The 12296-nt window shown below is 45.1% G+C and overlaps 1 protein-coding gene and 1 non-coding gene across 2 annotated transcripts; both read left to right on the top strand.

Moving 5' to 3' along the window:
- The first annotated feature begins 879 nt into the window (after window positions 1–879).
- LOC138070763 (trophinin-like) lies at window positions 880–10114 on the top strand. Its single transcript, XM_068961972.1, is given in 15 exon segments — window positions 880–925; window positions 1201–1898; window positions 1901–2347; window positions 3008–3112; window positions 3225–3288; window positions 3525–3604; window positions 5341–5371; window positions 5374–5428; window positions 6129–6175; window positions 6178–6207; window positions 6307–6349; window positions 6757–6828; window positions 7389–7503; window positions 9045–9885; window positions 9888–10114. Coding segments are annotated over 15 exon segments (2901 nt in total).
- Window positions 7025–7153, top strand: LOC138072100 (small nucleolar RNA SNORA11). The gene has a single exon (XR_011144250.1). It is a non-coding gene; the product is annotated as a small nucleolar RNA SNORA11 (small nucleolar RNA).
- Window positions 10115–12296: the final 2182 nt, after the last annotated feature.

A 12296-nucleotide genomic window follows, 5' to 3' on the forward strand; every position in this document is an offset into this window, starting at 1 on the left:
GGCTCGGAGGGGAGAAAAGAGGGGCTAAGACCCGGTTGATACCGGTTTGAAAAGGAAAGGAACAGAACCTGGTAGCGTTTGGGAACAAGGGTCACACAAAAGCCTGATTTCATTGGATTTATGGGCGGGGAAACCATGTTTGTAGTTAGGGCGGGATGATCACTTGCAGACTGGAAGTAGGAAAGCAGTTCTGGGGAGGGGGCGTGAAGGGACTTACTGCATAGCGGAGGGAGGGAGCGTGTAAAGGGAAGAGGTGAGGGGAAGTACTGTAGAGTGGAGGGAGGGGGCGTTTCGAAAAGGGGCACCACAGCGGTGCACCACTGTACTACAGAAGAGAGGTGGATGGTGTTGGGGGCGAGAAGGGGCTGTAAGAAGCTGTAAGAAGAGGTACTGTAGAGCGGAGGTGGAGGGGGAGGTGTTGGGAGAAGGGTTGGAATGAGATGAGATGCAATTAGAAAGAGTTTGTCACGGGTGGAATCCAGATGTTCTGCTGCTCTGAGAGCAGAGACCTTATGTGGGATTGAGGTGGTCACAGTTCAGTTCACCAAAGCACGTGAGTGCTCAGGGCCAGCGGTTGCCCCTACACCTCTGGTTGGTGCACATGCGCACTATAGAGTTAAGGTAAGGAGCCTGTGTAGGGTAAAGAGGAAGGGGTCGGAGAACTGACTTGGAAGCAAAAGGAGCTAGGATTTGGAAGCCAGACCATCTGGGTTTCTAGGTGTGAGAACCCAGTAGTTGAAGGGTTTGGGGCTCAAGGTTTGATAAGAACCCCTTCCTTAGGATTGGCAGGAGGCCATATGAATCTCCACCTCCCTCTCATTGTTTCCTAACTCAAGCCCCTTCCCATCAGGCTCAGCTGTTTCTTGGCCCTCCAGAAAAATGGATAGGAGAAATGACTCCAATTGTAAGATGACCCTATTCCAGGTGAAGCCTCTCTGAATTCTCTGTAGGCTATCTACCCTGTTCTAACTTCATTTACTGCTGTTGAGCCCCTACCACTCTGTGGTTGCATAACTCCCTACCTACCCTGTTTCAGTCCTCCCTTGCCTGGTGGAGGAGGAGGTGAGGAAAACCTGCCTATTTCTTGCTCCCTTTCTCTTTCTTTACCCTCCCCTTCAATCGTTCAAAGGAGGGGGAGGTTTTGTAGAAAGGGTGGGCTCTAGGGAGGCCAGATGGTTCTATACTTCTTAAGTGTGTAAAGCCCTCTGCCTCCCACTGTGAGCCTGGGGCCTCACTTCCCTCCAGATGTACAGGCTGAAACAACAGAAGACAGTGTCTTGCTGATACATACCCTCTTGGCAGCAACCAAGGACCCCCTGGCCATGGACCCACCAGTTGCCAACCAGCCCAATAAAAGCAAAACCAAGAAGGCTCCTATTAAGGCTATCACTAAAACTGACCCTCCAGTTCCATCTGCCAGTGTGATTACCACCACCAAGTCTACAGTAACTTTTCCAGCTTTAAATCTGCCCATCATTCCCCAGATCAACCAGGCTTCAGCTACCACTGAGGTAGCCACTACTCAGGCTTCTTCATTCACTGCTTAGCCTAAGAAATCTAACAAGACAAAGAAAGTCACTGCTAAGGCAACCCAAGGTTCCCAATTTCCAATTGACAGTGAGAGTGTCACTACACAGATCAAGTTACCCTTGCAGACCCTAAACCTGCTAGTCATTCTTCAGACTATCCAGGCTCCAACTGCCAATGAGTCAGCCAGTTCTCAAGCTTTGTTAGGCCCCACCACGCCTAAGCAAGTTTTCAAGGCTAAGAAGGCTGATAATAAGGTCATAGCTAGTGCCACTGATATCTCACTGGCTCCATCCACTATTTACACAGCTACCACCCACAGCCAAATTACCTCTATCCAAACTAAGAAAGCCTCCAAAGCCAAGAAGGCAATTTTATTGTTAAGGGCACAAATACTGATACTGAACTCCCAGAGGCCCCAGATGCCACTGAGATAGCTACCAGGCAGACTGAGGCCTCAGCAGCAGCTATCTGGCCCCCAAAATCCAAGGGCAAGAAAGTTGTCTATGAGGGCCCAAAATCTGCCTGTGAGATCTCTGAGGCCCTACCTGCCAGTCAAATGGTCACAAATCAACCCCTAGCAGCCACCCTCTGGGTCAAGAGAGGGTACAGGGCTTGGAAGGTTAACACTAAGACCCAAACAACCGAAAGCCAGACTCAGGTTGACCAAGGGATCTAGGCCAAGATGGATACCTCTCAGACCCACATAAGTTCCTTTGAGACTCAGGTTGCTGCTTCTGTTCAGGCCTTGGCAGATGACTACCTGGCTCAGTTTAGTTTGGAGCCAACAACTAGGACCCGGGGAAAGAGGAACCAAAGGGTGAGATCTCTGGCATCACCATCCTTAACTTTGTACTTCTTTTCCATTGCTTTCCTCCTGGTTTGTTTACTTGCTCTATAAAAGTTTACTGAGTCTTTATACTCTGAGCCAGTCCCTGCATTCACATAGGCTATGCGAGATTCTGAGAAGATTGGGATGTAGTTACTGTTTCTTGGCAGTTCACAGATTGGTGTGGAAATAAGACATTGATACACTTAGATACAACCCAGATATAATTCAACTTGTATTTACATAGTAGTTAGAATGTGCCAGGCTTTGTGTTAGGTATAGTTACACAGGGTATATTTTTATGTTTTAAAGTAACTTGTGCCAGCTAAGGTGCCAGTTTTACAGATAAGAAAACCAAGTCCCAGAGAGGTGAAGTGACTTGTTGAAGGGGTACCGCTTGTAGAGCCAGTGGTGGCCAAAAAAAGAGAAATAACGAGACCCTGCCTTTGGGTTGCTCCTGTCTGGCAGGAAAATAAAACTCCTGCCTGGAAGACAGTAAAAGACAAATCTAGGACTCAGTGTGGTTAATGGTAAAGTCAGAACCCACTATAGGGAAGGTTTTAGGGGACTTTCAGAAACAGACAGCGTGAGGAGACAAAGCCATCTCTTTCATCTGGTGATTTTGGATCTCCCTTCTTTCTGATGATGTAGTCCAAGAATCTGAACAAGGATGAGAGAGGTGATGGTAATTATAAGTGGATCTCATGGGGCCAGAGGCCTCTGCTATCCCGAGATGTGGCCATTTTGCAAGAAAGGGTAAGAATCCAATGCTGCTCAGTTTCTTCTCTTCTTCACCTGCCCTCTTCTCTGTCATTCTAAGTTTTATGAAAACATATTGAGATCTCCCCATGTATTCCTCTTCTCCCAGGCAAATAAGTTGGTGAAATACCTGTTGGTTAAGGACCAGACAAAGATCCCCATCAACCACCCAGGTAGAGTCATACCAACCCTCCTCCCTAAGCTGTCTTTTCTACTCCCCTCTCCTCCCTGCCATGGGAGTAACCATTTAGTTTTATGGCCTCTTCATTCTCTCACATGTCCCCCCTGCCCTTTTCACACTCTTTCATGGCTAGCATCTCCCATTAACACAGTTCAGGACTCAGACTATACTGACCCCACAGGGTGGCCCCTTCTCATCCCAACTGTTCACTCCTCTCCCTTCCTGAAGACATGCTGAAGGATGTCATCCAAGAATATGATGAATATTTCTCAAAGATCATTGAACAAGCAAGCTATGCTCTGAAGAAAGTGAAGGGGTATCCTCTGAGGAATGGGCACAATGAGGAATTCTTGAATGGAACAAAGGTGTACACATCCCTTTGCAGGGAACCACAGAGACTGACTAATCCAGTCCCATCCCCATGCAGATGAGCAGATGGTGGCCTAGGGAGAGGCATAGACTAGCCTGGGGTCACAGAACAGGTACAGCTAAGACCCAAGCCATTCAACTCAATCCTGGCTTCTGTTCACTGCTGGACACATCCTGTAGTATATTTCAGATATTTACTTCTCCCTTCCATTTCCCATTCTCTGTCTCCCTCAGTTCACTTCAGTTCAGTTCAGTCACTCAGTCGTGTCCGACTCTTTGCGACCCCATGAATCGCAGCACGCCAGGCCTCCCTGTCCATCACCAACTCCCGGAGTTCACTCAAACTCACATCCATCGAGTCAGTGATGCCATCCAGCCATCTCATCCTCTGTCGTCCCCTTCTCCTGCCCCCAATCCCTCCCAGCATCAGAGTCTTTTCCAATGACTTAACTCTTCGCACAAGGTGGCCAAAGTACTGGAGTTTCAATTTCAGCATCATTCCCTCCAAAGAAATTCCAGGGCTGATCTCCTTCAGAATGGATTGGTGGGATCTCCTTGCAGTCCAAGGGACTCTCAAGAGTCTTCTCCAACACCACAGTTCAAAAGCATCAATTCTTCGGTGCTCATCTTTCTTCACAGTCCAACTCTCACATCCATACATGACCACTGGAAAAACCATAGCCTTGACTAGATGGACCTTAGTCGGCAAAGTAATGTCTCTGCTTTTGAATATACTATCTAGGTTGGTCATAACTTTTCTTCCAAGGAGTAAGTGTCTTTTAATCTCATGGCTGCAGTCACCATCTGCAGTGATTTTGGAGCCCCCAAAAATAAAGTCTGACACTGTTTCCACTGTTTCTCCATCTATTTCTCATGAAGTGGTGGGACCAGATGCCATGATCTTCGTTTTCTGAATGTTGAGCTTTAAGCCAACTTTTTCACTCTCCTCTTTCACGTTCATCAAGAGGCTTTTTAGTTCCTCTTCACTTTCTACCACAAGGGTGGTGTCATCTGCATATCTGAGGTTACTGATATTTCTCTCGGCAATCTTGATTCCAACTTGTGCTTCTTCCAGCCCAGAGTTTCTCATGATGTACTCTGCATATAAGTTAAATAAGCAGGGTGACAATGTATAGTCTTGAGGTACTCCTTTTCCTATTTGGAACCAGTCTGTTGTTCCATGTCCAGTTCTATCTGTTGCTTCCTGACCTGCATATAGGTTGCTCAAGAGGCCGGTCAGGTGGTCTGGGATTCCCATCTCTCTCAGAATTTCCACAGTTTATTGTGATCCACACAGTCAAAGGCTTTGGCATAGTCAATAAAGCAGAAATAGATGTTTTTATGGAACTCTCTTGCTTTTTCAGTGATCCAGTGGATGTTGGCAATTTGATCTCTGGTTCCTCTGCCTTTTCTAAAACCAGCTTGAACATCTGGAAGTTCACGGTTCATGTATAGAGTCCCATTAATCATAAAGATGATTTGGTAGCAATAATACGTTTGTTATCTGTTTGCTATGTGCCAACCACTTAGCTGAATGCTTTCTATGCATTATCTTACTGATTTCTCACACACACTCACAAATCCTAGGTAAACAGGGAACTGTGTGATGCTCAGCCAGCTCATTGATGCCTAGGCTGAATTTTGTGATCTCACACGCTATTCTTTTACTTGGCAGATGTTTCGAGTCAATCTGGAGGAAATTGATAAGGTAGCTTATATAGTCTCATCAGCATTCAGGAATCCTCTATAGGCATACTGAGAGTGTAAGCTGGGAAAGGGCTGCAGTGGAAGGGAGGCTTCTGCTTTTTATTTGTTCATGGTACTACTCCATCCTTGTCTTTTCCTTCCCCACATCCCCTTAGGAAGTCAGCAAAGACAGAGCTTAAAACCCCCTTTTCTATCATCCACACGTTGTTGGAGCCCTGCACACAAGAGTAGTGCCCCTTTATTATTGTCTGGAGGGTGTAGAAGCCTGGGTTACTCCTACTGTCAGATTTTCTGTTTCTCTAGAAGCTTCTGTGTCTCTTTCTATCAGGCTTGGTAGAGTGGTTCTCAAGGGAAGGCTTCCTGGTGTGGGTGAATCATGATGGTTGATGGGCAGGAGCATCAGTGGGGCAGTGTCTAGAATTCTCTTGGAACTGAGGGGTCTGGAAGAGAAAGAAGGGACTCACATTGGCTGGGTGCCCAGATCATACCAGGCTGACAAGCATTCTATCCTCTCAGTAACTTGGGGAGAGGATAATGTAATTTTCCCATTTTATGAATAGGAGACTAGGTTCAAAGTCTTAAGTGCCTTGCCCAGGATCATATAGAGCTTGAAGCATAGACTGGGCAGAATTCTCCCATATCTGAAGAATCTGGGAGAAGCTAGCCTAGTGAGCTGGCTGGTGTGTTTTTTGTTTTGTTTTGTTTTGCAGATGGCTACTGGAGGTAAACCTTCTCTCTGTCCCATTATTCCCCTAGGACCAAGGACACACCCAAGCTAGATCTTCTCATGGTGATTCTGAGTGTCATTTTATGAATGGCAACAAGGCCAATGAGGGTAAGTGGCTGGGTTGGCAGCTGAATCGGAGGAGGGTGTTGTGGTCAAAATTGCACACGTTCATTTTCTATCCCTGTTTCCTTTTTCCTCCCCTTGCAGCTGTCATCTGGGATGTGCTGCACAAGTTGGGGCTGTGCCCTGGGTATGATTGGGCTCTGTCAGTGCTTGCTGTCCGTGTTGTCCTTTGGCAAGAGAGAATGGTCCCAGGATTGCATCAGTATGGTGGTCTGGTGGGGTGGGCGGATGTGCTGGACTGGGTCCAGAGTTCTGACCTGGGTGGATAGGGAAATGGTCCTGAACTCTCTGCTTCCTCTTTCTCCTATGTCCTCTTTCTGTCCTAATCTGATATATAAGATAGACCTTAGGGCATTCCTGATAAGAACCATCTGACCTCAGCTGCCTGCTTCTAGTGACCCTGTGTTCATTACTTTCCTAACTTAATTGAGATGGCCTCATGTACTAGAGAGGTCTCTTCCACATTGGGACATGCCTCTGCCCCCATGTGGGAAGATCTGATCTTGGTTCATGGGTTATTTTCCCCATTGTCAGGGTAAGGCACTCACTCTTAGGGGAAGTGAGGAAGCTCATCACAGATGAGTTTGTGAAGCAAAATTAAGTGGTGTTTGGGGGGCTTTGTCAGGACCTGAAGTGTTCTGGGTGTGCCAGTCTGGTCCTGAAAGTGCTTGATCAGCCCTTTTCTTACACTAACTTTAAACATATGGACATTATGTTTCCTAGAACTAAGTGAGTCCAGTCCACAATTACCATGGTGGACCATACCAGGGCTGGGCCAGACCAAACACAAAACCCTTGCTATGGGGTGTGCTCAGAGCAGAATGCCCAGAGAATGGCTTCTCTGTTTACAACACACCCAATAGAAACTTGGGTTTACTCCTCATAGGTGGCAGAATACTTTGGCCTCCCTGTGACACCATACCCTATACATGCCTCCCCTGTAACACCAAGTGACTGCTTTGTACAGAGCCAATGGGAAATGGCTCAACATTGGAGGTCAAGACCATGAAATATGTTTTGGAGTTAGTCTGGGGAAGGAGGGCCTTGGAAATCCTTCTCCAGGAGCTGAGTTTAATACTTGATTGGAGGATGGTTGCCACCTGGAACCAAGTGGTTAGACAACAGGTTTCCTTGGTTAGAAGCAAGTTTCATTTCCTTTCTCCAAGGTACCTGGAATACAAGAGGGTCCCCAACAGCAGACCACCTGAATATGAGTTCTTCTGGGGCTTGTGCTCCTACCAAGAGACTAGCAAGATGAAAGTACTCAAGTTTGCCTGTAAGGTAATAGAAGAGCTTCCCTTACTTGGCATATTAAGGGTACAGGATACACCTGGCTGGGGCAGGCAGTGTACAGGAATGGACAGGTACAGGGTAGCCTGCAGTTCATATATAAACATATGGAACTTAATTTATGTCCTAGAATGCTGCTTGACTTAAAGTTTACATCATTTCATTCATTATTCATAATTTATATTAGTCTCCTTAACTGCTATAACAAAATATCATAAACTGAGTAGTTTAAACAACAGAAACAGGAACTTCCCTGGTGGTCCAATGGCTAAGACTACACGCCCAATGCAGGGGGCTGGGATTCAATACGTGGTCAGGGAACTCGGTCCCACATGCCCCAACTAAGAATTCACTTACATGCCACAAGTAAAGCCTGGTGCAGCCAAAAAACAAACAAACAAACAAACAAAAAAACCCAGAAACATTTTATTATAGTCCTGAAGGCTAGAAGTCTTAGATCAAGGTCCAGAAGCATTAGTTTCTAATGAAATCTCTCCTGGCTTGCAGAATTCATGCGTTCATGTGTTCATTGTGGAAAGAGAGTTCTTTTTTAAAATAAATATTTGTTTTTAATTGGAGGATAATTGCCATACAATATTTTGTTGGTTTCTGCATTTATTAACATAAATCAGCCATAGGTATACACATGTTTCCTTACTCTTGAACCTCCCTCCAATCTCAGCCCTCTAGATTTTCACAGAATACCGGGTCTAGCTCCCTGCATCATACAGCAAATTCCCACTGGCTATTTGTTGTACATATGGTACTGTATATGTTTCTATGCTACTGTTTCCATTTGTCCCACTCTCTCCTTTCCTGCACCCCTTCCATGTCCATAAGCCTGTTCTCTATGTCTGTGTCTCCATTGCTGCCCTGAAGATAGGATCATCAGTGCTGTGTTTCTAGATCCCATATATATGCATTAATATATGATAATGGTTCTCTTTCTGACTTACTTCACTCTGTATAATGGGAGAGCCTCTTCTTAAAAGGACACTAATCTTATTGGATCAGGAACCCAGCATTATGACATCATTAAACTTTACTTCCAGAAAAGCTCTACCTCCAGATATAGTCACATTCAAGGTTGATGCTTCAACATATTAATTTTGGTGGGACAAAAGCATTTAGTCCATAACATACTTACTCTTTTATCATTTCTCCTTATCTCTTATCATGCAAGGTAACAGGAGAGCTGCCTGACTTGACATATTAAGGGTACAAGATGTCCCTGACTGGGGAAAGCAGTATACAGTGATGGGAAGCTTGCAGTTCATTTGCGATAGGAGAGTCAGTATGAAGACAGAGATGAAGACATTTAGGCTCAGTGACATTAAGTAGCTTGTCCAAGGTCACATAGCACCTGAATTATCAGAACTGAAATTGGATCTCAGGACTGACCCATGATAGAGCCCTAACAACTAAGAATTTTTTAAAATGCTACTCTCAGTTTTATACAAAGCCCATGGTATGTACTTAATACATAATTACAAATGTTATTTTTATTATAATGATTGTAATTCTCATTTCAGGTGCAAAAGAAAGACCCCAAGGACTGGGCCGTGCAGTACCAGGAAGCAGTGGAGATGCAAGTCCAAGCTGCAGCTGTGGCTATAGTTGAGGCTGAGGCCAGGGCTGAGGCAACAGCCCAAATGGTGATTGGAGAGGAAGCTGTGGCTGGGCCCTGGAATTGGGATGACATGGATATCGACTGTCTAACAAAGGAAGAGTTAGGCGATGATGCTCACACCTGGAACAGATTTTCACTTGAAATTCAGGCCAGAGCTCAAGAAAATGCAAACGCCAGTGCCAGCATTGACTTCAGCAGAGAAGCTAGCACCAGGGCTAGCTATAGTGATGGTTCTAGTATTAGCTTAGGTGGTGTACCAAGCCCTGGTAATGGCTTTGGTGGCAAAGCTGGTATTAGCTTTGGTGGCACATGCAGCACCAGTGCTAGCTTCAGCAGTGTGGCCAGTATTTACTTTGATGGCACACCCAGCACTTGCTCCACTTTCAGTGGTGGAGCCAGCATTAGCTTTAGTGGTACAGCCAACACCAGCTCTAGTTTCAGCAGTGAAGCCAGTATTAGCTTTGGTGGCATACCTTGCACCAGTGCCAACTTCAGTGATGAGGTCAGCTGTAGTTTCAGTGACCTGCTCAACACCAATACCAGTTTCAATGGTGGAACCAGCTCTGGTTTTGAAGGCACACTCAGTACCACTGCTGGTTTCAGTGATGCACTCATTACGAGCACCAACCTTGGCAGTACACTTGGCACCAGTGCAGTCTTTAGTGGTGCACTTAGCACCAACACTCGCCTAGGTGACACACTCAGCACTAGTGGCTACATTGGTAGGTCTCCCAGTTCTAGTGCTAGTTTGGTGGCACACTTAGAACCAATATCTGCTTTGGTGGCTCTTCTAGCACCAGCACTGGTTTTGATGGTGTACTCAGTACCAGTGTCTCCTTTAGCAGCTCTTTCAACAGTTGCACTAACTTTGGTGATACACTCAGCACCAATCTTGGCTTTGGAGGCACACACAGCACCAGTGCTGGTTTTAGCAGTGCTGTCAGTATTAGCACTGGCTTTAGCAGTGTTTAGTTCAGTTCAGTCACTCAGTCGTGTCCAACCCTTTGTGATTCCATGAATCGCAGCACACCAGGCCTCCCAGTCCATCACCAACTCCCGGAGTTTACCCAAACTCATGTCCATTGAGTTGGTGTCCATCCAGCCATCTCATCCATGGTCATCCTCTTCTCCTGCCCGCAATCTCTCCCAGCATCAGGGTCTTTTCCAATGAGTCAACACTTTGAATGAGGTGGCCAAAGTACTGGAGTTTCAGCTTCAGCATCAATCCTTCCAAAGAACACCCAGGATGGATCTCCTTTAGAATGGACTGATTGGATATCATTGCAATCCAAGGGACTCTCAAGAGTCTTCTCCAACACCACAGTTCAAAAGCTTCAATTCTTCGGTGCTCAGCCTTCTTCACATTCCAATTCTCACATCCATACATGACTACTGGAAAAACCATAGCCTTGACTAGACGGACCTTTGTTGGCAAAATAATGTCTCTGCTTTTTAATATGCTGTCTAGGTTGCTCATAACTTTCCTTCCAAGGAGTAAGTGTCTTTTAATTTCATGGCTGCAGTCACCATCTGCAGTGATTTTGGAACCCCAAAATATAAAGTCTGCCACTGTTTCCATTGTTTCCCATTCTATTTGCCATGAAGTGATGGGACCAGATGCCATGATCATAGTTTTCTAAATGTTGAGCTTTAAACCAACTTTTTCACTCTCCTCTTTCACTCTCATCAAGAGGCTTTCTAGTTCTTCCTCACTTTGTGTCATAAGGGTAGTGTCATCTGCATATCTGAGGTTATTGATCTTTTTCCCAGCAATCTTGATTCCAACTTGTGCTTCTTTCAGCCCAGCGTTTCTCATGATGTACTCTGCATATAAGTTAAATAAGCAGGGTGACAATATACAGCCTTGATGTACTCCTTTTCCTATTTGGAACCAGTCTGTTGTTTCATGTCCAGTTCTAACTGCTGCTTCTTGACCTGCATACAGATTTCTCAAGAGGCAGGTCAGGTGGTCTGGTATTTCCACCTCTTTCAGAATTTTCCACAGTCTATTGTGATCCACATAGTCAAAGGCTTTGGCATAGTCAATAAAGCAGAAGTAAATGTTTTTCTGGAACTCTCTTGGTTTTTCAATGATCCTGGGGATGTTGGCAATTTGATCTCTGGTTCATCTGCCTTTTCTTTTTTTTCTTTTTTCTTTTTTGTTTTTACTTTATTTTACTTTACAATACTGTATTGGTTTTGCCATACATTGACATGAATCCACCACGGGTGTATACAAGCTCCCAATCCTGAATCCCCCTCCCACCTCCCACCCCATATCATCTCTCTGGATCATCCCCATGCACCAGCCCCAAGCATCCTGTATCCTGTATCGAACATAGACTGGCGCTTCATTTCTTACATGATAGTATACATGTTTCAATGCCATTCTTCCAAATCATCCCACCCTCTCCCTCTCCCTCATAGTCCAAAAGTCCATTCTATACATCTGTGTCTCTTTTGCTGTCTCGCATCCAAGGTCATCATTACCATCTTTCTAAATTCCGTATATATGTGTCAGTATACTGTATTGGTGTTTTTCTTTCTGGCTTACTTCACTCTGTATTTCTAAAATCAGCTTGAACATCAGGAAGTTCACGGTTCACATATTGCTGAAGCCTGGCTTGGAGAATTTTGAGCATTACTTTACTAGCATGTGAGATGAGTGCAATTGTGCGGTAGTTTGAGCATTCTTTGGCATTGCCTTTCTTTGGGATTGGAATGAAAATGGACCTTTTCCAGGTCTGTGGCCACTGCTGAATTTTCCAAATTTGCTGGCATAATGAGTGCAGCACTTTCACAGCATCGTCTTTTAGGATTTGAAATAGCTCAATTGGAATTCCATGACCTCCACTAGTTTTGTTTGTAGTGATGCCTTCTAAGGCCCACTTGATTTCACATTCAAGGATGTCTGGAACTAGGTGAGTGATCACACCATCGTGATTATCTGGGTCATGAAGATCTTTTTTGTACAGTTCTTCTGTGTATTCTTGCCACCTCTTCTTAATATCTTCTGCTTCTGTTAGGTCCATACCATTTCTGTCCTTTATTGTGCCCATCTTTGCATGAAATGTTCCCTTGGTATCTCTAATTTTCTTTAAAAGATCTCTAGTCTTTTCCATTCTGTTGTTTTCCTCTATTTCTTTGCACTAAT

This window comes from Capricornis sumatraensis, chromosome X (assembly GCF_032405125.1).
Source record: "Capricornis sumatraensis isolate serow.1 chromosome X, serow.2, whole genome shotgun sequence".
NCBI classification, from domain to species: domain Eukaryota; kingdom Metazoa; phylum Chordata; class Mammalia; order Artiodactyla; family Bovidae; genus Capricornis; species Capricornis sumatraensis.